General features: G+C 41.5%; 1 protein-coding gene across 3 annotated transcripts in view; it reads right to left on the minus strand.

Annotated features, from left to right (window-relative positions):
- The window catches only part of DNAJC11 (DnaJ heat shock protein family (Hsp40) member C11), a 78,021-nt gene extending 54,527 nt beyond the window's left edge, over positions 1-23,494 (minus strand). For 2 of the 3 annotated variants that reach the window (XM_064281179.1, XM_003413486.3), the window contains exon 1: positions 23,362-23,494. In XM_064281179.1, the coding sequence (XP_064137249.1) occupies positions 23,362-23,433 (72 nt within the window). In that variant the 5' untranslated portion in view covers positions 23,434-23,494. Of the gene's footprint in view, positions 1-13,239; positions 13,316-23,361 lie in introns of all 3 variants that reach the window. The other variant, XM_023552110.2, reaches the window with a different exon arrangement.
- Between the last annotated feature and the right edge of the window lie 1,822 nt (positions 23,495-25,316).

Here is a 25,316-nt window from a genome sequence, read left to right on the forward strand (position 1 = left end):
TCCTGGTCTGAAAACCGTGGAGAACAGAGCCTATCTCACAAGAATTATTGAGAGGATTTAATGAAATAATACATGTGAAGTGCTTAAACAATGCTTTGCACATAATTAAGAATTTAAGCCTACTATGCTATCATTAAAGAGTCCTGGTGGCGCAATAGTTAAGTGCTCAGCTGCTAACTAAAAGTCTGTGGATTGAACTCACCAGCAGATCCACAGGAAAAAATACCTGGCAATCCGTTCCAGTAAAGATTACAGATTAAAGTAGGAATCCTATAGGGCCCTTCTACTCTGTCCTATAGGGTTGCTATGAGTTGGAATTGACTTGATGACACACAACAACACTATCATTAAGCAGCCCTGGTAGTGCAACACCTACGTGCTTGGCTGCTAACTGAAAGGTTGGCTGTTTGAATTCACCCAGTGGCTCCTCGGGAGAAAGACCTGGAGATCTGGTCCATAAACATTACAGCCCAGAAAACCATATGGAGTAGTTCTACTCTGTCACATTGGGTTGCTATGAGTAAAAAATCGACCTGACAACACCTAACAACAACAGCATGCTATCATTATAGGTGCCTAAGTGGTGCAAAAGGCTTGCTCTTGACTGCCAACCTAAGGGTTGGTAGTTCGAACCCGCTCAGTGATATGTAGACGATAGGCCTGGAGATCTGCTTCCATAAACATTACAACCAAGAAAACTCTACAGAGCTCAGTTCTACACTGTAACACGTGGGGTTGCCATGTTGGAAGCAACCTGACGGCAACTAACAACAACATACTATCATTACTAAGACACCTCCATTTGATGCCCCTTTGGCAGCACATATACTAAAACCAGAACGTTCAGAGTACATCATCCCAGAGCGAGGATGATGTGAATCATAAAGTTTGTATCTCTTAGTCTATGTCTTTTTTTTTTTGTCAGTTTCTGAAAACTCACTGAGCTGTACATTTATGATATGTGCACTTTCCTGTATGTATATTCTACTTTAATAAAAACACAGGGCTCCCTAGAAAAGATGGGCACCAATATCGCCATGTCTGCAGTTCTTCCTTTCTTATTTTCCTCCCATAGGCTCACCTTCCCTGCCTCCATTCAATACCGCAGTTCATTGCTTTTATTTTTCTTTTAATAATTAATTTTTTTGTTGAAAATATACACAGCAGGACACATGCCAAATCAGTAATTTCTACATGTACAATTCGGTGACGCTGATCACATTTGTCGAGTTGTTAACCATTCTCCCCTTTTTCCAAACTGTTTCTCCCCCATTAACATAAATTCACTGCCCCCTAAGCTTCCTACTTAGTCTTTCCAGTTGCTGTTGTTAACTTGATCTCATGTAGATAAATCTCAAAAGAATAGGATGCTCAAGTCAGACACAGTACATTTCTCACCACAGTTACTGATGTGCCACCTGTACCAAAGCTCATTGTTTTAGACGAATAAATAATAGTAACTAACAGGTATAGGGTCGCTATGAGTCAGAATCAACTCAATGGCATTGAGTTTGGTTTTTTTTTTGGTTTAACAGGTATATAAAATATATCTTCTCCAGGTAGGTCCATTTATTTGACAATGTAAAGGGGCTAGTTCTTTCCTAAACAGCCACTACAAATTATTTTCTTTTTAAAATTTTCATTGCTTTTCCTAGTATGTACTAAAAGTTATGAGTACGGGACTAGTAGACAGATTAGACAGGCTCTAGGTTTGGCTGCTACTTCCTAAATTTACTAAATTTCCTTAATTTACTAAAATTAAACTAGATGTGAAGGCAGTAGGCAATCTAGTTCTACAGGACCTTCTTAAACACATTAACAAATAGCTTAACACGCTATTGATTAAGTAATGGAAACTAGAAGTTTCATTTTTAATAAATACCACATTCAACAAAAGGTTAGACTGGGTCTTTCATCATAACAGAATAGCTAAGGTTATGGGTTTGACATTTTATAAGTAATAACCTCTCACTATCATAAAAATACTGCTATCATCTAAAAAATGAAATACAGTATAATTAAAAGTGATACCTGAAGTTATATACTTATTTCTAAAATTCTATAATAAAATTAAGAGATGTATCATGCTTTAAGTTTGAAAAGTTACATCATCTCATTCACCTGGTTATATTTTCACTGCAATATAAATCTGTTACAGATTAAACCTTTATATGTCATAAAATTCATAGTAATCAGGTCCTCTGTGATCTAACCATAGAGTTTCATGGTCTGTTAAAATGTTCAGATTAGATGCTACGTAATACAAAGATGAACTTCCCGCAGTAAGGCATGAAAAATAAATAAAAGGCATACAGAGTAAACTGTCTTTATTTGCAGACATCATTTATGCAGATATTGGAAAGAATCTACAAAAAGGTCACTAGAACTAATCAAACTTAGCCAGGTTGCAGAATACAAAGTCAACATACAAAACTCAATTTATTTCTATATACCAGCAGTAACAACTAGAAATCGAAATTTAAAAAGAAAATATTTAGAGTATCATCAATAAACATGAAAAAAAATTTTTTTTTTTTTTTATTGTTGCTAGTTGCTGCCAAGTTGATTCCAGCTCACGGTGACCCCATGTATGTTAGTACAGAACTGTGCTCCATAGGGTTTTCAAGGCTGTGACCTTTTGGAAGCGGATTGCCAGGCTTGTCTTGTGAGGTGCCCCTGGGTAGCTTCGAACCGCCAACCTTTCATCTAGTAGTCGGGCACTTCACCATTTGGACCACCCAGGAACTCAAACATGAACTACTTAGGGGTAAATTTAACAGGTATGTATGTGTAAGACCTGTACACTCGGAACTATACAACAGCAAACACTGCTGACAGAAATTAAAGAAGACCTGACACCAATTCTCCCCAAAATGATCCATAGCTTCAATGCAATCAAAATCACAGCAGACTTTTTTGTAGAAATTGACAAGTCAATTTTAAAATTTATATAGAAAAGCAAAAGGTATTAGAGCAAAAATAAACTTTATTTTCCTAGACTAGCCAAAACAACTTTGAAAACAAAAGAGTATTATATTAAAAAAAAAAATTTAAAAGACTTAGTATGTGGCTACCATAATCTAAACAAAATGGTACTGCTGAAAGGCCAGATGTATAAATCAATGGAACAGAAGAGAATCCAGAAATAGACCTCACATATATAGCAATTCTACTCTGTCCTATAGGGTCACTACAAGTCAGAATCGACTCAAAGACAACGGGTAGCCCCTGGCTGCCTCTATTCTACCTTCTGTCTCTACAAATTTGCCTGCTCTCCATACCTCACATAAGTGAAATCATACAATATTTGTCCTTTTGGCTTATTTCACTTCCCATAATGGCTTCGAGGTGTAATATAATTTTGCAACCTGTGTTTCTCAGTTCAAAGCCTTTGTGTTTTGTTTGTGTGTGTGTGATTATTTTTCCACGCCGTTTTAAATGGCTGAACAGCATTCCAAAATGTGGCAATAATCACACTTTAAATAACAATTCTCTAGGAACAATTTCCCTTCGTTTTTAAAAGGCTGCAGTGGACATATCTATAGCTAAAACTTTGCACATACCCATGATTACCTTTTTGAAAATAAGTTTCTAAAACTGTTGCATTAAATTGAATATCTTTTTTAAAAATAATTTTTATTGTGCTTTAAGTGCAAGTCTACAAATCAAGTCAGTCTCTCACACAAAAACCCATATACACCTTGCTACATACTCCCCATTACTCACCCCCAATGAGACAGCCTTCTCTCTCCCTCCATTCTCTTTTCGTGTCCATTTTACCAGCTTCTAACCCCCTCTACCCTCTTATCTCCTCTCCAGGCAGGAGATGTCAACACAGCCTCAAGTGCCCACCTGATCCAAGAAGCTCACTCCTCACCAGCATCCCTCTCCAACCCACTGTCCAGTCTAATGCTTCAGGAATGGTTCGTGTCCTGGGCCAACAGAAGGTCTGGGGGCCATGACCACCGGGGTCCTTCCAGTCTCAGTCAGACCATTAAGTCTGGTCTTATGAGAATTTGGGGTCTGCATCCCACTGCTCTCCTGCTCCCTCAGAGGTTCTCTGTTGTGTTTCCTGTCAGGGCAGTCATCGGTTGTAGCCGGGCATCATCTAGTTCTTCTGGTCTCAGGATGATGTAGTCTCTAGTTCATGTGGCTCCTTCTGTCTCTTGGGCTTGTAATTGCCTTGTATCCTTGGTGTTCTTCATTCTCCTTTGATCCAGGTGGGTTGAGATTAATTGATGCATCTTAGATGGCTGCTTGCTAGCGTTTAAGACCCCAGATGCCACTCTTCAAAGTGGGATGCAGAATGTTTTGTTAATAGATTTTATTATGCCAATTGACTTAGATGTCCCCTGAAACCATGGCCCCCAGATCCCTGCTACACTGGCCTTCGAAGCATTCAGTTTATTCAGGAAACTTCTTTGCTTTTGGTTTAGTCCAGTTGTGCTGACCTCCCCTGTATTGTGAACCGTCTTTCCCTTCACCTAAAGTAGTTCCTATCTACTATCTAATTAGTGAATACCCCTCTCCCACCCTCCCTCCCTCCCCACCTCGTAACCACAAAAGAATGTTTTCTTCTCAGTTTAAGCTATTTCTCAAGTTCTTATAATAGTGGTCTTATACAAGTTATGAAATGTTTCACAGATTCCTCACTGTTCTTTATCGATGTGTAGTATTCCATTGTGTGAATATACCATAATTTATTTATCCATTCATCCGTTGATGGGCACCTTGGTTGCTTCCATCTTTTTGCTATTGTAAACAGTGCTGCAATAAACATGGGTGTGCATATATCTGTTCATGTAAAGGCTCTTATTTCTCTAGGATATATTCCAAGGAGTGGGACTGCTGGATCGTATGGTAGTTCTATTTCTAGCTTTTAAGGAAGCGCCAAATCAATTTCCAAAGTGGTTGTACCATTTTACATTCCCACCACCAGTGTAGAAGTGTTCCAATCTCTCCACAGCCTCTCCAACATTTATTAGTTTGTGTTTTTTGGATTAATGTCAGCTTTGTTGGAGTGAGATGAAATCTCATTGTAGTTTTGATCTGCATTTCTCTAATGGCTAACGATCATGAATGTTTCCTCATACATGTTAGCTACCGGAATGCCTTCTTTAGTAAAGTGGCTATTCATATCTGTTGCCCATTTTTAATTGGGTTGTCTTTTTGTAGTTGAGTTTTTGCAGTATCATGTAGATTTCAGAGATCAGACGCTGATCAGAACTGTCATAGCTAAAAGCTTTTGCCCAGTCTGTAGGTAGTCTTTTTACTCTTTTCGTGAAATCTTTGGATGAGCATAGGTGTTTGATTTTTAGGAACTCCCAGTTATCTAGTTTTTCTTCTGCATTCTTAATGTTTTGTACAGTTTATGCCATGTATTAGGGCTCTTAACGTTGTCCCTATTTTTTCTTCCATGATCTTTATCGTTCTAGATTGCATAATTAGGTCTTTGATCCATTTTGAGTTAGTTTTTGTGCATGGAGTGAGGTAAGGGTCTTGTTTCTTTTTTTTTGCAGATGGATATCCAGTTATGCCAGCACCATTTGTTAAAAAGACTGTCTTTCCCCCATTTAACTGTTTTGAGGCATTTGTCAAGTATCAACTGCTCATATGTGGGTGGATTTATGTCTGGATTCTCAATTCTTTTCCATTGGTCCATGTATCTGTTGTTGTACCAGTACCAGGCTGTTTTCACTACTGTGGCGGTAAAACAGGTTCTAAAATCAGGTAAAGTAAGGCCTCCCACTTTGTTCTTCTTTTTCAGTAATGCCTTATTTATCTGGGGCCTCTTTCCCTTCCATATGGAGTTGGTGATTTGTTTCTCTATTTCATTAAAGAATGTCGTTGGGATTTGGATCGGAATTGCATTAAATGTATAGATCGCTTTTGGTAGAATAGACATTTTTCTAATGTTAAGTCTTCCTATCCACGAGCAAGGTATGCTTTTCCACTTATATAGGTCTCTTTTGGTTTCTTGCGGAAGTGTACTGCAGTATTCTTGTATAAGTCTTTCACATCTCTGGTAAGATTTATTCCTAAGTATTTTATCTTCTTGGGGGCTACTGTAAATGGCATTGATTTGGTGATTTCCTTTTCTATGTTCTTTTTGTTGGTGTAGAGGAATCCAACTGATTTTTGTATGTTTATCTTGTATCCCAATGCTCTGCAGAACTCTTCTATTAGTTTCAGTAGTTTTCTAGAGGATTCCTTAGGGTTTTCTGTGTATAAGATCATGTCATCTGCAAATAGAGATACTTTTAGTTCTTCCTTGCCAGTCTGGATGCCCTTTATTTCTTTATCTAGCCTAATTGCCCTGGCTAGGACCTCTAGCACAATGTTGAAATGGAATATATCTTAAGGCTTCCATTTCAGTCTGCTAAACTGCCCTCAGAAAGTGTTTACCAGATAATTATTCTAAACTTAATTTTTTCATTTTATCAAGAGAATATATAAGAGTTTATAAACAGAACTACTGGGCTTATAACCAAAAACAGCAGCAGTCCCCTGGCCCACTCCTCCTACCCTGGATCCTACTCTTTAGATGCAAGTACACTCAGCTCTGTCAGCTTTTTTTTTTTTCTTCTTCTTCTATTCATTTTCCTATTTCTAAGTAATATGCTTATACTGCTATTCTTAGTTTTTAAATTTTAGGCTTAATCTACTCACTGTGAGAATTTAGTTCTCATCTACTTCCTTCTGCTTCTCTTTTCCCTCCTTTCTCTGTTCTTAGAATTTTAGGTTAAATCAATATACAAACAGAATACTATGGTTACACTTCTTTTCTTAAACAACTTTTTATTTTTCCTGGAGTTAACAAATGCCTGGCTTTTTTGTTTGCTTTAGCTTTCTATGTATCTATCGTTAATTCTTCTCTAACTCCTCAAGAGACTTCAAAATATTCTTTTCGATACAAGTACATCAAATAGTCTGTCAATTGTGCTTTTTTTTTTTCTCTCTTTTGGTTTTCTTCCTTCTTCTCATGGAGCTCACCTTACAGTAGTTTTTTAGACTTTGCATATTTCAAAATGTTCTCACTCTGCCCTTACCCTCGGTAAACAGTTGGCTGAGCACAGAATTCTGGATGGAAATAATTTTTCCTCAGGATTTTTAAGGTATTGCTCCATTGACTTCTAGCTTACAGTATTGCTGCTGAGACATTTAATGCCATTCAGATTATCGGTGCCTCGTCTGTGACCTGAGTTTTTTCTTTGGACACTTTTAGGGCTCCTTCTCTATTCTATGATTTCCCTTAGTATGGCCCTTATTTATTTATTTATTTTCCATCCATTGTGCTGGTTACTTGATTGGCCCTTTTCATATAGCTTTTAATTCTGGGAAAACTTCTTGCATTTTTATAAAGTTTCCCCCTTCATTTTATGGCATTTACTCTCTATGAATTGATCTAATTTTTAAATTTTACTTTCTTGAAGATTTCCTCAACTTATCTTCTAGACCTTCTATATAACTTTTTATTTCTACTATCTTATTTTTAGTTTCCAAGAGCTCTTTTTTACTTTTTTAAAGTGTCACCTTGTTCTTATTTCTTACATGTTAACATTTTATTATCTCTCTGAGAACAGTATAGTTTTGAGGTTTTCTAACTCGCTCCTCTGCCTCCTTCCAGTTTCTATTTTCTGTTTGCATGGTCTCAAGTTTTAATGGTGGAACCTTTTCTCAGACATTTAATGTTCCCTGGCCATCTATTCATATTTAATAATGAGATACTAAAAAACTAAATGGAAGTTTTGTATGTATGAATAGGCCTTGTCATCTGATGGACTTCTCCGTAAGATGATTCAGAGGGCACCGAGAAGTTTTATTTGGCAGACTTCCAAATATCAGAATCTACAAGTCTTTTCTCTTTGATAGGTTAGTTTTTTCAGGACAGAGCCAGGAGAACAAATGGAAAAAGCCGGAAGTCTTACCAAGCAGGGTGGGAACTTCTATTTATCCTGTTTTTGTTAGGATACTCCACTCTCACCCTCCATTGTGGCAAAAAACAAAAACAAAAAACCCTGTTGTTGTCGAGTTGATTCTGACTCATAGCGATCCTACAGAATCAGACCTACTCTGCCAGTAGTCTCTAAAGACTCTGGGTCAGTTTCTCAAAGTTGGGCAGGCTATGGCACTCTCACGACACTGAGTACTATTAGTTTAAGAAATCTCTGTCCATTTGGTAGGCAAAAAGAAAAAAAACGTACCTTCCTTTAATTTTTATCTGTTACTGATGAAGGTAAATATTTATTTGCATCTTAGATTTCTTCTTTTATGAAATAACCTGTTTGTCTCCTTTGTAGTTCTTTTCCTATTAGGGTATTCATCTTTTGTTTATCAAACATGCTGCAAATTTATTCTGAGTTCTTTAATGGCATTTATGATTTGTTTCAAGTTTTTTCTTTTAATAAACATAGACATGTCATTTTTATAGAATCCAACTTAACAATTATCTTTTTTTCTGATTTCTGCTGTGATGTCATGTTTAGAAAAACATCTCCTGACTCCAATTCATTATATTTGAAGAAGTTGATATATTTTCATTTATTTAAATTCTAGTGATAGAAGTCAACTCTGGAATCAATTTGATAGCAGATATTCAAAAAGCATAGTGCCACTCAGTGTTTATTTTCTACCTTCGTTTAACAAAGAAAGCTTCCCTGCTGTGAGGAACATCAGTATGTCTGAATTATAATTTTATTAGTCAGGGAAGGCTAGGTCAGTGGTTCTCAAAGTGTGGTCTGAAGACCCCTGGGAATCCCTGATATCCTTTCAGGGAGTCCACAAGGTCAAAATTATTTTCATAACGATATTAAGCTGGCATTTGCATTTTTACTTTCATGAGTATGCTGTGGAATTTTCTGGAGGCTAAATGATACTTTTTTTTTAATATGATACGTGATGATATCATTGTACTAATGGTTAATGGAATGTGTACTTGTGGATTCTTGTGATTTCTAGTTAAATTTCTGGGGTGGTAGGTTTAGGCTATAAATATGGAAGTTTTCAGAAAATATTGGTTCTCAGCTGTACTGTGTTTTTACTAGCTCTCCTCGGATATACCTGCTACAAGATCTACATATTTGTAATCTCATTATTGTCCAATATGGTTATTTTGAAATCCTTGTTTTTCTTGTGCCTATACTGAAATGACCTGGTGGCACCATTGGTTAGGCGTTGGGCTGCTAACCAAAAGGCTAGTAGTTTGAATCTACCAGCTGCTCCTTGGAAGGTCTATGGGGCAGTTCTACTCTGTCCAAGAGAATCGCTATGAGTCAGAATCAAAGACGGCAATGGGTTTTTATTTTTTAATATATATTGAAATACAAGTAAGTGTACTTTGTGTCTTGTTTTACTGCAATACTTACCTAATGAAATTCAGTTTTAATTTTCAGTTAACTATAGACAGCTTTTTTTTTTTATAGACAGCTATAATCCACATAAACAAAAGCTCTTTGGGGTCCTCAAAAACTTAAGAATATAAAAGGGTCCTGACACTGAAAAGTTTGAGAACTGTGGGGCTAGGTGATACTGTGACGACAGACAATCCAAAAATCCCAAAGGTTTACTTCTCCCTTACTTTACATGTCCACCTCGGTCAGCTTGTTCTCGGCTTGGCAGTGTCTTCAGGTCGACAGAGCAGCTACCCTTTGGAGCCACTGCCAGGCACCAAGGCAGGGGGAGAAGCACAAGACTCTCTGGATTGCAATGGCATTTAAATGCTTCAGCCTGGAAGTGATGCACATCACTTCCACTCACAACTCACTGGCTGGAACGAGTCACACAGCCCTACTCATCTGCAAGGGAAGTGCAATCCAACCACGTGCCAGCAAGCCAATAATGTTTGCTGTATAGCACTTACAGCTACCACAGTGACGATATTTAATTCAATACTCAGAAGACTTAATATAGTGTGCAAGTAACAACTTAATAATACCTCACACTTACATTCATTGTAGGAATAGTTAAGCCACCAGGTTTTTTGTTGCTGAAGCCTATAATTTCAAACTCAAACTTGTAGGCTATATCTACATTACTGTGTTTCAGCAACTAAGTCCCCACAAACTATAGTGTATTCGATTTTGGGAAGTGTGCCTAATTACCACAATTGAAGATTCATTACTGTCCATATGTTCCACAATGATCTGACTGAAATAAACTGCATCAGCTAATAAAAACCTGTAATTTTTTATGATACTTGGTGCTCATACAATTTAAAGGAAAAAGCAGATTTCAGAGCTAATTAACAGCAAGACAGCATGGTTGCTTTATGCTGAGTAAGAGCTGTTTCATTTAGAGAAAGGCTGTTACAAATTATTTGGTGTCATTTAGCAGATACTGATTACACTAAAACATGAAGCCACTGCTCATAAGGCACTAAAAGCAACTATTGAGTTGGACTCGGTAAAAACGCTCTCCTTAATTCTGTAGACGCTCCAATGACACAGTCTGAACGTTCACAGAATAAAATCTCATACATGGCCCAACCATACTCTGACGTCATTTTTCCTGCTTAACACAGCCTCTATTTCTTTCACTTGCACATGGAACACCTTTGGAAGCCTGGAAATCAGTTCCTGTATGTGGGGTCCATCTGCAAACAGTAATAGATTCTAACAATATATCTGGACTCTCCCTACAACTGTCCAACACGTGCAGGCTGCTGCATTAAATTATCCTGCTGGACCCATCTTTGTAAGGAACGTTTCAAATAGAACAGGATTGAAAATGAGACTAAGCTGTATCTGGAGTCCTGGGTGGAGCAAATGGTTAATGCGCTCAGCTGCTAACAGAAAGGCTGGCAGTTCTAGTCCATCCAGAAGTACCCTGAAAGAAAGACCTGGGCATCTGCTGCCAGAAAACCAGTCACTGAAAATCCTATGGAGCACGGTTCTACTCTGACACACATGGGTCGCCATGAGTTGGAACAGATGTGATGGCAACTGGTTTAACCTATGCTAATGAAAAAACTCAGCTCTATTTAATTGACAGAAGAAAAAAACTATACAAAAGTACATCTAATCCATCTGAAATGATTTATTTTTACAAACATTGCTGGCGCTAGTGCAAAAGATGATAAACAAGCAACCTTTCCCCACTGCAATAAAGAAACAAAGAGGAAGACAATCAATATCTGCCAAATGGAAAAAAGGACAAGCCCAGCGAGGGAAAAGCTGTTTTCTCATCTTCTAGCATGGTATTCAGATTCTTGGACTGAGTCTCCATAGGCCACTGCCTTGCTCTGGAGCCCAACCATAAAGGCATTTGTTTTAATTTGCTCTCTTTCTCTTGCATCTCACTGTAAACAATTTTTCTAACTGAAAATTTAGATTTATTAAAATGATAACTGGTATTCCTTCCAATAGTAAGTTCCTCTAGAACGATCTGATTTCTAAAGCTGCAATGTGTTCCTCAAGAATACCAGTATTACATAAAATAAAATGCACCTAGATAAAGTATGGCACTAGCCATATACACATCATTACATGTATTGTTTCAATTCCATAAGTTTACTGAATGCCAACCCTGCTCTAAGTAGCAAAGAAGGTACAAGAAAAATAGAATGTGATCCCTGCCCTCAAGGAGATTATTAGCTAGATGACTCCCCCACCCCCCAAAACCCATATATAAATAGATTTAACTAAACAATATAAAACAGAAATGCTAGTATTAATGGTGTGGAAGTCAGTTCAGGGCAGTCAGAATGCAAAGGAAACTCCCTGAAAGTCAAAAATTCATAGTGACCCCACAGGACAGAGTAGAACTGCCCCATCAGGTTTCCAAGGCTGGAATCTTTATAGAAGCGGACTGCTACACCTTCCTCCTGTGGAGCAGCTAGTGGGTTGGAACCACTGATCTTTTTGTTAGCAGTCGAGTGCTTAACCACTCTACCACCAGTACTCTTCCTGGAAGCACTGGGGGCTAAATGGGAATGCAAGGGTAGAGGATGATTTGTTTTGGTGTCAAAGATGGCTGAGGCATTTCAGGGGAAGAGAATGCCCTAAGGGAATGGATGGTGTTGGGGGCAGACAGACAGAGCACTGACTAAACCGGGAAGAGGAAAGGCGTATCGGTAGGCAAGAAATTAATTTGGCTACCCATCCATCGCTACACCACTGGTGGTGCAGTGGTTAAGTACCTGGCTGCTAGTCAAAAGGTCAGCAGTTTGAATCTACCAGCCACTCCCTGGAAACCCTATGGGGCAGCTCTACTCTGTCCTATAGGATCGCTTTGAGCTGGAATCAACTCTGTGGTAATGGGTTTTTTTTACCCATCCATCTGTTCATTCAGCAAACATTTGTTAAGTACCTACTGTGTGCCTGGCAATGTGCTGGGGGTATCATGGTGAACAGACCACATGGAGCTTACTTTCCTTCCAGTGCAAGAAGCAGATCATCACCACAAAGTAAACAGAAAATATATAAAACATCTCACTTATACCAAACCTGTTGCCGTCCAGTTGATTCCGACTCATAGTGACCCTATAGGATAGAACAGAATTGCCCCACAGGGTTTTCAAGGAGCGGCTGATAGATTCGAACTGCCGACTTTGTGGTTAGTAGTCGAGTTCTTAAGCATTACGTCACCAGGGCTCCATCTAACTTCTAAGAGGTTTTAAAAACAGAGCCAAAGAGTTTTGACCCTTGCCCAGTAAACAACAGTGAGCCACAGGTTTTTTGGGTAGGGAAATAGTATGCTCAGTACGGTTGTTAAGATTAATTTGGTGCACCTTAACTAAAACAGAAAAAAGCCAAGACCACAGAGGCTTGGAAGGAAATGACAGCAGAAATTTAGAGTTGAGGCTGTCAGGTTGGTAGAAGTTGAAATGGAAATGCAGGGATCAGTCGGATGAAGTTATGAGAGGATTCATGGGCTGAGGGGATCTATGGGACAAGCACCAGGAGCTTACTCACTGAACACAAAAGAGGAGAAAAAAAAAACTGAAGTGCATCCTAGGTGTTTTGGCTTGAATGCATGGGTTAGGAAGAAAATGGGAGGTAGCGAGGCTGGGGAGGAAAGCGATTTGAATAGCTGGGCATAATGTCCAGAAGGCAGTTAGAGGCGCAAAGCCAAAGCAAGAGATTTAAAAAAGGGCCAAGGAAGCAAGGGCTGAACCTCCGGAAATGAATATCTAAGGAGAATGAGAGGTGAAAAAGGAGCACCAAGAGACCATAGCATTACAGCCAAAAGGAATTTCAAGGTCAACACTGTCAAATACATTTGTACAGATTTACAACTTACAGGATACTTCCACTGATATATCCTCATTTAAGACTTTAATATAAAACTTCTTGAGGTTGGCATCGGAATCCCCATCCTACAGATAAAAACACCGAGGATCAAAAAAATTCAACGACTTGACTAAGACTGAGAAGGACTTTACCTGGTATGGACACCTGACCTGAAAGCTGGCTAGAAAAGAGTACCTTTGGTGACCTGGTTCAAACTAAACTTTGGTTTACCTACAGAGAGGGAACAAATATTTCCAATATACATATCAGACAAAGGACTCATCCAAATTATATAAAGAACTCCTAAAAATCAATAAGAGCATTCTTTATTAATTTTTACGCTCATGATACTAATAAAAATATACTGGCATTTATTTTAATGGTTATATGCCCATCACTATGCTAAGCATTTCACGTGCATTCTTGCCTTAACAGCCCTGTCACAGTAAAAAAGGAGCTCTGGTGGTCCAGCGGTTAAGTGCTTGGCTGCTACCTGAGAGTGGGTGGTTCGAACTAGTTGTTCTGAGGGAGAAAGATGTGACCCTCTGCTTCCATAAAGATTACACCCTGGGAAACCCTATGGGGTAGTTCTACAGTATCCTATATGGTTGCTGAGTCAGAACGGACTCGACAGCAGTGGGTAAAAAAAAAAAAAAAAAAAAAAACAGTAAAATTATTGTCTGGATTTTCCAAATGAACAGGCTCAGAGAGGTTAAGTAACTTGTCCCAGATCATGCTCCTGGAACACCAATCCCAGATCTGACTCCAGAGGCTGCGCTCTTAAAGTCACTGTTTTGGAAGCTCCACCACCATTTCTGGTCATTTCAAATAATCACCAACAGGTGCTCATAGGGGCTTAACATCCAAGGTACTGGGCTAAGTGATTTAGACTCTTCTTCTCTAAACCCCCTGAGGTCTATCACATCTTTGTTGAGTACAGGGGTCAGGAAGACACACTCCATTTCAATGATTTTGGAAGTCTACCTCCTATGGCCATTATAGGACTCTTCACTTTGGAAAGATAAAAGCTTAGGAGAGAAACAATCAAATCATGAATGAGTCAGAAAAACTAGGCAGGAGCTTGTTTGAACAATTAGAAGTTTTTACAACTATGAATAATTTGAAACTTGAACAAGTGCTACCTAACATAGAGGGAAAAAAAATGATAAAACTTACAGAACCCATTACTCCACAACTGACAAAAAATTAAAAAGGATTAGACAATTAGTAATGACAGAATCTTAAATACTAAAAAAAGGGAAAAAACAAAACAAGAGGAAGAAGAAAAGGCAGGGCACACGTAACCTTTAAGGTTGATGAAGGGAAGACAACCATGTCTTCCACTGCACATCTCTGGTGACAACAGACCCCGAGAACAAATGGGCCAAAGGAATAGAAATTCTGATTCCTCATTCCAAGGACTTAGGAAACTATTGTCCTACCATTGGAAATCCTGGTGGAGTAGTGGTTAAGAGCTATGGCTGCTAACCAAAAGGTCGGCAGTTCAAATCCCCCAGGTGCTCCTTGGAAACCCTATACGGCAGTTCTACTCTGCCCGAGAGGATCGCTATGAGTTAGAATCAACGGCAATGGGTTTGGCTTTTTTGGTAGCTGTAGTACAATTTTGTTTTCATTACCATTCCTGGTCATGCCCACATATTTATTTGGTGTCTCTGAGATGCAACAGTAAATAAAAAGGCCAGGGTCTTTGGGAAGCAAGCTCTACAGCTCCTTTCTGGGTCAAAACTGATGGTTCAGATCCTATCTTTACACAAGGGTTTGGCTTATTTTTCCCTCAAAGCTTGACCTTCTACTTCCTCTCATCAATATTCATTTGTTATGCTCCTGCCCACTCACGCAGACTTCTCATGGTTTCTCTCTGTTGGCTTGGCATTTTTACTACTGAAGAATTCCCTAGCTTCTGCAAATAAGGGTGTACCCATCACATGCCAAAGTGTTCTGAGAGTTTAGGAGCCAAATGGGAATCTAGCAATCAGGCCATCATCTCAGAGACGGCTCCCCCTCAAGCCATGAGCTTCTTCAAGGGGGTGGGATCTAAATGATGGTATGTCACAATGGTGGTAACAGAGCAGCAATATTCTCAATAGTGTTTTTAAAACATGTGTGCCCTTTAAAAAAGTTTATGCTATTTTATTTCTTCATCTCTGTTAGTAGTCTTAAATCCTTTATTGAACAAGGTAGGGTATGAATAAAGCACATAGCTAAAATTAAAATCAAAGTTAACCTAAACACTAAAATCCCACTGCCAAGCAAGACATGCTGCTTACATGTCCCGTATTTCCTTCTCCGTTGTTTTATTAGTGAACTCACAGCAAAAACAAAAGCTCTCAACTGAAGTCTCTTTAAGAAAGCAAAAAAAAAAAAAGAGGTATTTTGATAGATAATGTAGAACTAGAGCATTAAAATTTCAAGAAGCAATTGTCTGAAATGCCCAAAGCAGAAAGGCAATAACTGGCTTACGGTTCGCTAAAGAAACACATATTTATATTTAACCTCACAGTGTTTGCTAATTAATTTAGGAGATAACATTGATATCAGCCAGGCATCCTCCACAGTTCCACCCCACTCACAGGAAAGACCACGGGCAGTCTCTCTGAGCCCCACTTCCTGGGTATCCTCCTGAACCCTAATGCTCTATCCCGCGTCTGTCCTTTTGTTACTGGCAGCAGAATCTTTGCCTCTGATCAGGCTTCCCCTCTCTGCCTGGCCCCTTCAGAGCCGATGGCTCACTACAACTGTGTCTCTGGGTCTCACTTTCCCTTTACCCTAGCCACGGCCTTTCTGGATAATCCCCTGGCTCTGCACCCTACTTCCATGCTTAGCTCTACCATCAGGGAGCCCCTCTTTCCCCACCTCAAGTAAAACTCAGAACCATGCAGAAGACAGAACTGTCTTTGGAAGAGAAAAAACTCAGTATTTTGAACAGAGAGAATAAAGAAAATTTCAGGAATTTAAAACCCAATGCTTAGCATAAATTCTGGCCAGAAGACGAAGCAAACCAAGGCTTTCTATATACACGTATGTCTTTTTAAAACAGGCAAAACGTCATGCTTATCAAAAGGAGACCAGATGGTGCAATGCTTACGCACTCGGCTGCTAACCAAAAGGTTGGTGGTTCAAAACCACCCAGTGGCTCTGCAGGAGAAATACCTGGCCATTTGCTTCCACAAAGATTACAGCCTACCTTGGGGGACATCTAGGTCCATTGATATAACGTAGTTCATAAAGAAAATGTTCTATATCCTACTACTTTGATGAGTAGTGTCTGGGGTTGTAAAAGCCTAGAAGTGGCCATCTAAGATACATCTATTGGTCTCATCCTGTCTGAAGCAAAGGAGAACAAAGGAAACCAAAGACTCAAGGAAAGTATTAGTCCAAAGGGTTAATGAACCACAGCCTTCACCAATCTGGGCCCAGAAGAACTAAATGGTGCCCGGCTACCACCAACAATGGCTTTGACAGGGATTACAAGAGAGGTTCCTGGAGAGTAGAAGAAAAATGTAGAATAAAATTCAATTTCACAGAAAAAAGGCCAGGTTTACTGGTCTGACAGAGACTGGAGGAACCCCCAATACTGTGGCCCCAGACATCTTGCTAATTCAGAACTGAAGCCAATTCCAAAGTCCGCCTTTCAGCCAAAGATTAGACGGCCTATAAAACAGTAACACACGTGAGGAACGTGCTTCTTAGTTAAGTATATGAGACCAAAAGGGCAACACCTGCCCAAAAGCAAAGACGGGAAGGCAGGAAGGGACAGGAAAACTGGACAAATGCACAGGGGGAACCCAGGGTGTAAAGGGAAAGGGGGAGAGTGCTGATGCATTGGGAGGACTGCAATCAATGTCACAAAACAATTTGTGTATAAGCTTTTGAATGAGAAATTAATTTGTGCTGTAAACTTTCACCTAAAGCCTACACAAAAAAAAGATTACAGCCTAGGAAACCCTATGGGCCACTTCTACTCTGTCACATGGGGTCATTCACTACGCATCAAAATCAACTCAATGGCACCCAACAACAACATGCTTATCAAAATCCAAGAAATATATTTTTAACTGAAGACCTAGTCACACCAGCAAGCACTTTATACACACCCTCTCCACATAGCATGCTCCAACATACATGTCATCCTGGCTCACAGGAAGTGATTATTACATGTTACCTGCATTTTAAAGTCAAAGAAAACAGGAATCAATAAATCAAATGATTAGCTTTGAATAAACTCTCAGAGTAGAAAAAATGAGATTTGAACACAGGACTAGCTGAGAATTGACCTTCTCAGACCCATCTTTAGATCCTTCATTAAGATTAAACTGTCCACAATGAGGTTAGATAAGCGATAAATGAGTAAGCAGTTACCAGCTGCCACTCATGGCGACCCCCTGTGTGTCAGAGTAGAACTGTGCTCCATAGGATTTTCAATGGCTGATTTTTTGGAAGTAGACCGCCAGACCTTTCTCCAAGGTGCCTCTGGGTGGACTTGAACCTCCAACCTTTTGGTTAGCAGCCAAGCGTGTTAATCGTTTGCACCACCCAGGGACCCCTAAGCACACAGTACCTTCCCTCTGTGAGAACTTGGCTCAGCCTACCCTCTTAGAAATAATTCCTGCAGACTGCTGAGTAGGGGCTTGCTGCCTCCTCTGTGGGTGATTGTTCCCCAGGTCAGCGCTCACAGGGGTCAGTGGACTTGTCTCCATTGCTCTAGCCCTTTCTTTTCCATCTGCAGTCTAAACTCAAATGTTTGGCCTCCTCATCCTGTAGTGGTAACCTGCAGCCAGAGAATATCGAACAACCAGAAATTGTGGGACGAGCAATGTACCCCGTGTCAGGAAATGAAGGAAAATGCAAGGACTTTGGGAGAACTTTTTATTGGTAGGTGATACTTTTGCATTCTAGTTTCACAGCTGTTTCGGAAGGAAGAAAATTCCAGAATGCTGACCTCCATAAGTGGGTTTCGAGAAAATAACTTTCCACTTAACAACTATGTTTTTTCCAAAAATGTTTAAACTGGAGAAGGAAGTTGGCTCCTTTAAGACTAAATTGACTGGGGTCAGAGGCATGCCGTAAAAATGAGACCCTTTCAAAGGTAATACATTGATAAAGTAGGAACTAGAGTTATTTAGGAAGAAATTAGGCTTAAAATGTGTCCATTAAAATTTCTATAAAAAGTATAAAGATAAAAAAAAATTTCATCCTGATTTACTGTTGAGGAACCCTTTCTCTAAATAAATTTTGGAAAATCATCTCGGAAATCTCAGAACAGTTAGATTTTTAGGCGCCTGACAACATTTAACCAGTGATGCCAATCTGGTTTTAGTGTGCCCAGTTAATGATAAATTATACCACACCCACCCAGTGTGAACCAGGCTGGCAGATGCTGGCTGCACTCTGTAACAAGGAAACCTAGACGGCTAGAGAAAGAGAATCATTAAAAATCAGCAATCTTCAGTTGGCATACTAAAATCTACCAAGAAAACATTCTGCATCCCATTTTGGAGAGTGGCGTCTGGGGTTTTAAGCGCCAGCAAGTGGCCATCTAAGATGCATCAATTGGTCTCAACCCACCTGGAGCAAAGGAGAATGAAGAACACCAAAGACACAAGATAATTATAAGCCCAAGAGACAGAAAGGGCCACATAAACCAGAGACTACATCAGCCTGAGACCAGAAGAACTAGATGGTACTTGGCTACAACCGATGACTGACTGCCCTGACAGGGAACAAAACAGAGAACCCCTGAGGTAGCGGGAGAGCAGTGGGATGCAGACTCTAAATTCTTGTAAAAAAAACCAGACTTAAAGGTCTGACTGAGACTAGAAGGACCCTGGTGGTCATGGTCCCCAGACCTTCTGTTAGCCCAAGACAGGAACCATTCCCAAAGCCAACTCTTCAGACAGGGATTGGACTGGACAATGGGATAGAAAATGATACCAGTGAAGAATGAGCTTCTTGGATCAAGTAGACACATGAGACTACGTTGGCATCTCCTGTCTGGAGGGGAGATGAGAGGGCAGAGGGGGTCAGAAGCTGGCTAAATGGATACGAAAAGAGACAGTGGAGGGGAGGAGTGTGCTGTCTCATTAGGGGGAGGGCATTTAGGAGTATATAGCATGGTGTATATAAATTTTTGTATGAAAGACTGATTTGATTGGTAAACTTTCACTTAAAGCACAATAAAAATTAAAAAAAAAATCAAGAGTCTTGTTTACAGCAGAATTTGGTGGTCCTGCCTACTGACCTACTTCCCTCCCTGGAATATAAATATAAGGGGTATGTTAAAATTTAAAAACTTGGGAAGGGAGATATTAATCTGATTTCTGATATTTCTATGCGGCTCCAACTGTTACAAATATATATTATGCATGCAATTTTTAAATAGAATTCCTTGGTTTTGCCTCTCGGGTTGCTTCCATTTGAGATTTCTAGGGAAGAAAGTCAACTCTACTGAATACTAAGAGCTCTGAAAATACTTGAAGATACTTTGACTGGTGAACGGGATGTCATTACTAGCCATACTCAAATGGCATCAAGATCTAGAACCCACAGTAAACAGGTAAGCATGTGGTATTACTTTCTTCCAATCACACATGTATGTAAGAATTAAGATTATGTCTACTTTTCCCCAATTGAGTCATGCTATTTCAATTTCGGATTTGAATTCCGATTTCAGTCACACACATACAAAATTATTCTAGTAACTACCAACTCCGGATATCACCTTCAGAGATTCTCTTGTAGTGGAATCCTTAGAGAAAATCAGGACACCACACATGATGGCCACATTTTATACTCAGTTTGTTGACAAAGGAAACAAAGTGATTTAGGGAAGAGGGCACATTTCACAGGATTTCACATACAGGGATTTCATCTACAGCCATAAACATGGGAGGTGCCTTTGCTCATTGGAAAAAGTAAAATGCTTTTTAAGAAACATTTCTTTGGCTCTCATCCATTAACCCAACAACAATGACCCATAAAAACGCAATGTTGTTGAGTGGATTCCAATTCATAGTGACCCTATAGGACAGAGAAGAACTGCCCCATAGGGTTTCCAAGATAGCGCCTGGTGGATTTGAATGGCCAACCTTCTGGTTAGCAGTGGAGCTCTTAACCATTGCACCACCAGGGATCCAATAACAATGATGGGCCCTAGAATTCCAGGAGTTTCAAGGTATTCCTTTGACAAATGTTTACTGAAGACTCTGGCTAAGCCTGTTATTGTAGATCTGTTTGATCATCTGCAGCTGCCAAAGTTCAGTAGGCCCAGTAAATAGGTAAATGGCTACTCAATTACTGATAACACAGACTAAATACAATTGAGTGATGAGAAAGGCTGATTTCATTTACCACTTCGCTTCTAAGAACTAGAAGTGAAATTAAAGAATAACCAGCAAGACAATTTTTGGTACAGTGAATTAATATGGTCTCCCACCAAAGACTGGGTGGGACTACGCAAATACGATGCTCGTGGCCCACAAAGGGGATTGGACAGCTTGCTAATAATGTAAATAAGCTACATAGAACCCTAAAAAGGGGATTGGCCAGTTTTGCCATACTGCTAGGCTTAAAAGAGAACCAATCCCAGACCAGGGAGGGGCCTGTTACAACCAAGAAAGAAGAGCCTGGATCCCTGTGCTCTACAACTCAGAGACAGAGAGCTAGTGGCAAAAAAATGGCAGCAGCAGAACCAGAAGACTGGCAGGAGATGGTGCGTGGACTCCCCAGCCCATGGAGAGTTGAGCGCCTCTGGGCAGAAGGCTTGTTGGCAGAGTGGGGTGCCTTCAGTCATTTGGTGGAGCCAGGCTTGCCAACCCAAGGAGGTGCGAGAGCCGAGTGCCTTTGGCAGAGGCTTCCTGGTGGAGTGGGGTGCCTCCAGACACTTACTGGTGGAGCTAAAGAGCTTTATAACACTTGCCCAAGCAGGGCAGAGGCTGAGGACAAGAGAGAGGACTGCTTGTGTGTGTGGGTGAGAAGCTGTCCTGACAGAAGAACTCTATTCTGAGTTGATCCTGATCCTCAACTGTAACCTGTTACTTCCCTAATAAACTCCGTAGTTTTGAGTTTTGTGAGTTCTGTGTGGGCATTGCCACGAATTATCAAATCCAGCAGGTAAGTGTGCCATGAGGAGGACGGCTGGTGTCAGAATCGGTAAAAAAGCTGGAGAGAGTAGGCATGTCTGAGCTCTGTCTCATAGGAAATCAGCCTTGGGCTGCTGTTGACGCTGATGGAGATTCTCTTTCCCCCTTGTAAAGTTAGAGGAGGTCAGATGTTGCCCCCCATGCCATTTTTTTTTTTTTTTACAATATCATTCAAAAGAAACTAATAGCCAAAGAAATGATTTACCCAAAGCCATAAACCAAACCCACTGCTGTCCAATAGATTCCGAGTCATAGCAACCCTGTACGACAGGACATAGTAGAACTGCCCGGTAGGGTTTCCAAGGATGTAACCTTTAGAGAAGCAGACTGCTATATTTTTCGTCCATGGAGAGGCTGGTGGGTTCGAATCGCAGGCCTCTGGGTTAGCAGCCAAGTGCTTAATCATTTCGCCACCAGGGCTCCTTACCCAAGGCTATCCTAGAGACTAATTATAAATTGAGAACAAGAACACTCAAGCATCCTATGGCAGCCTAACAAGAGCTACAATTCCCAAAAATATTTCGCTGGGTGTTTTCCATAGTAAATAGTGGCTAATATATTTGAGGGATTCTTATGCGGGGTGCCCAAAGACACAGTACTAGAACTTACATCTTTGTAGTGTGAGGAAAGAAAGCAAAAGAGGCAGTATAACACAGAGGTCAGGAGCTGTGTCCCAGCCAGACTTCCCAATTTTAAATTCAGGCTCTTGCCCTTTCTAGTGGTGTGACTTTGGGCAAGTTACTTAATTTCTCCATGCTTCAGTTTCCTCAACTACAAATCAAGGATTCTCTTAAGACCTATCTAATGGGGCTGATGTAGGGATTAAATGTGATAACACAATATCTCATACTTACACTCCTTTTAGGAACAGTTAAGCCATCAGGTTTTTGTTGCTGAAACCTATAATTTCAAATTCAGACTTGCAGTCTATATCTACATTACTGTGTTTCAGCAACTGAATCTCCACAAACTATATTCTATTGGGTTTTGCCTAGAATAGCCAAATTTGCTAGTTATGATCACCACTGGTACACGTGAGGGATGGACTTAGGGATCTCTGGCAAGGGTAGTTAAGATCGGGTCCACCAGCTTGGATATAACTGATTCACTTTATGACCTGACCTTGGAAACCTTCTCACCTTTCATGCTGATCGCAACTCTAGAGTAGTTATCAAGAAAGGAAAGTGACCGGATCGCTGCTACGTGCCAGACACGTGTGAGGCTCCCTGGCAGGGTATAAGCACTTGGAGTGTGGAAACGTGCGTGCATCCTGACGCCGTCCTGTCCTATGGCACAACTTTCCCAGCCTGGGGCTTCTTCCTAACCTGCCGCCTCTGTGCGGAAGGCAGTTTGTCCGGGAGGTTCCTCCTTCAATTTCTGGACAGCCGGCCGGTGTAGAGGGGGGAGAAGGAAGGGGGATGAAGGAAGGCACAGGACACGTGCCTCTGAGCCAGGACCCACTTCAGAGGCAGAACGCCCCCCAAAAAGACTCAGGGACCCGACAGACCCCTAAGGAAGTCCGCTCGTGGCCTTGACCTTGGTGCCTGAGACTCAGTTTGCCATCCTACTGGCCAGGGGCGGTGACACAGCCCCACAGCCAGGGCGGGGATGTGAGCCGAGCGTGGTACCAGGTCCCGGGGGCCAGGGAACCCTACTCCAGTACCCATCGCCTCGGGGACACTGTTCCCTCCTGTGGGTGAAGGGGTCTCCGGCCTCGTTTAGACATAGCCCACGAGGCGATCGGCCGCTTAAGGGCAGGGGCAAAGGCCGGCCTGGGCCATTCCCTGCAGGAAGGGTCGGGGCGGTGGAGACGGCTCCGTCGGCCAGCGGTCGCGCACGTCGGGCAGGGTCACGCGGCCACCCCGCCAGGCCCTGGACGCCCATGGCGGGGCGGGGCGGCCGCTGCCAGCCGGGCCCCCTCCGAACAACCGGGCCGGGCCTCAGTCCCGACGCCGACCCGCCGCAGGCCTCACCTCTCTGCGCACGTTCAACAGCGAGTAATAATCTTCATTGTCCAGCTCCTCCTCGCTCAAGGCCGTCGCCATCTTCGCAACCTTTCACCCTGGCAAACCGAAAAGGCCGTGCTCAAGAGGGACTGGCGATACGCGGCCCTGGCCGCACGGACCGAGCAGCCGCGCCATAGCGGCCCCTAGCGTTGTGGAGTCGCACCGCAGCTACCGTACCCGCGCTGAAGGTGCGCGCCTGAGCTCTGCGCCCCCGCGCGGCGGAGGCCCTTCCACGTGCAGCCGAGCAGGTGGCGTGTTTGCGTACCCGGGGACCTAAAATTCCAACCTTGCAGCCCCAGGGATTTTCCTAGACTAGAAAAGGAAACTCAAATCCGGGAGGTTGTCACTCTTTGAGTACCTCGGAGACAGGCCCATGGGACCTTTTCTGTCTCGGAAGCACGAGGTGTATCCAAGGCGGCCCCAGTGCAGAGCGCGTCCAGAGCCCAAAAAGCCCCGCCCGGATCGCGGCCCGCGCGCTGGTACCGACGGGAGGCACCTCTCGGCCCCGCTTGCCCGCTGCTCTTTGCACAGAAAACCTCCATGTAGAGGTTTGTCCCTACCTCCATTGTTCTTCATCCTTCCTCGTGGCCACCCAGAATCCTTCATACCCTGAGGACAGGCCTCCTCATTCTAGTTTTTCATTGTTGCTGTTTATGTAGGAGCCCTTGGCTACTTTTCTGCTGCTACAGGACGAAGCAATCCTCATTTGGCTTCTAATTGTCTATGGCAGGCATGTATACCTACAGCCCCTATCACTGCGTCATTCTGTACATTCCTACCTTATAATTTCGCGGTGGAGCCTAATTGATTTCAACCAGGTGCCTGCTGTGTGGTGCATTATTAAAGGTGCCTTGGTTACAATCATCTAAATAATTTAAGTGTCTTCAGAATGATGCAATTATCAATAGGAGGTGGGCACACCCCTGCCACTTGTTCGGTTCATGCTGACCTGTACCAATCTTCATCATTTCTCAGGAATGCTTGTTGTTTCTTAACTAACCAGCGGTTCAGAGCGATCCTGGTTGCCCTTCATAAGCAGGTCCCCTGGGAAGGCCCAAACATCTGTCTGTGAATTTGAGAAGTTGATTTTTTTCTCTTCCTAATTTTTGGCCAGATGTGCACCATATGGGCCTGTGTAACATCCCTTCCAAGTTGCCCAGCCCGCTTAGGATCCTTTGACATGAGACACTTACTTAGGTGTGCTGAAGACGGTCTGTTCAGGAGTGTTAAGTCAGTCTGCAACAGACTGTCAGCCCAGGTTGTAAATTAAGAGCTATTTCTTTAGCTGTGTGAGGCTTCCCCACAGTAGCTTTCACAGTTGCTCATGTTCCATCAGTTATTCCAGCAATTTTTATGGGCTTTTCTTTTTTCTCTTTTGCAGAGCTGTGATTTAGGCTAAACTGCATGCTTGCATTTGCTGGTCTTTAAGAATTTCGTATAAAGAGGCTGAGGAAAAAAACCTACAATGTTGAGACATTCCTTTTTTCCTTAGGTCTGTAGACATTAATTGGACCGTAATGCTCACTTGGGTAGAGAAGTTCTTTGCCATCCCTCCTCTGCTTTGGAAAACACTGCCTCAAGGAATTACATAAAGGGGACATAACATATGTTTCAGTACACCCAGGTCTGTGTTTCTGTGATTGAAAATGACCTGGTTTTTATCACCACTCAAACAAAATAAATACTGACTCAGGGAGGTTCTGCATTTGTCCTCTCGTGGGCCCACGATATTTTGTGGAAAGTGGTTGTGACAAATGGGAACCAAGCTTAGCTACACCACAGGCCTGAGAATATATTTATTTCAGAGATTGGCTCTTTCTCCCCTCCAGAAGCCTTAATCTGTGATGGGCAAAATAATGGAAAACAGCAATAAAAATGTATAACTTAAAACACACATCCAACAATCTACTCATCCTAGACTA

The sequence above is a fragment of the Loxodonta africana genome, chromosome 3 (assembly GCF_030014295.1).
Source record: "Loxodonta africana isolate mLoxAfr1 chromosome 3, mLoxAfr1.hap2, whole genome shotgun sequence".
In the NCBI taxonomy this organism is placed as follows: Eukaryota; Metazoa; Chordata; class Mammalia; order Proboscidea; family Elephantidae; genus Loxodonta; species Loxodonta africana.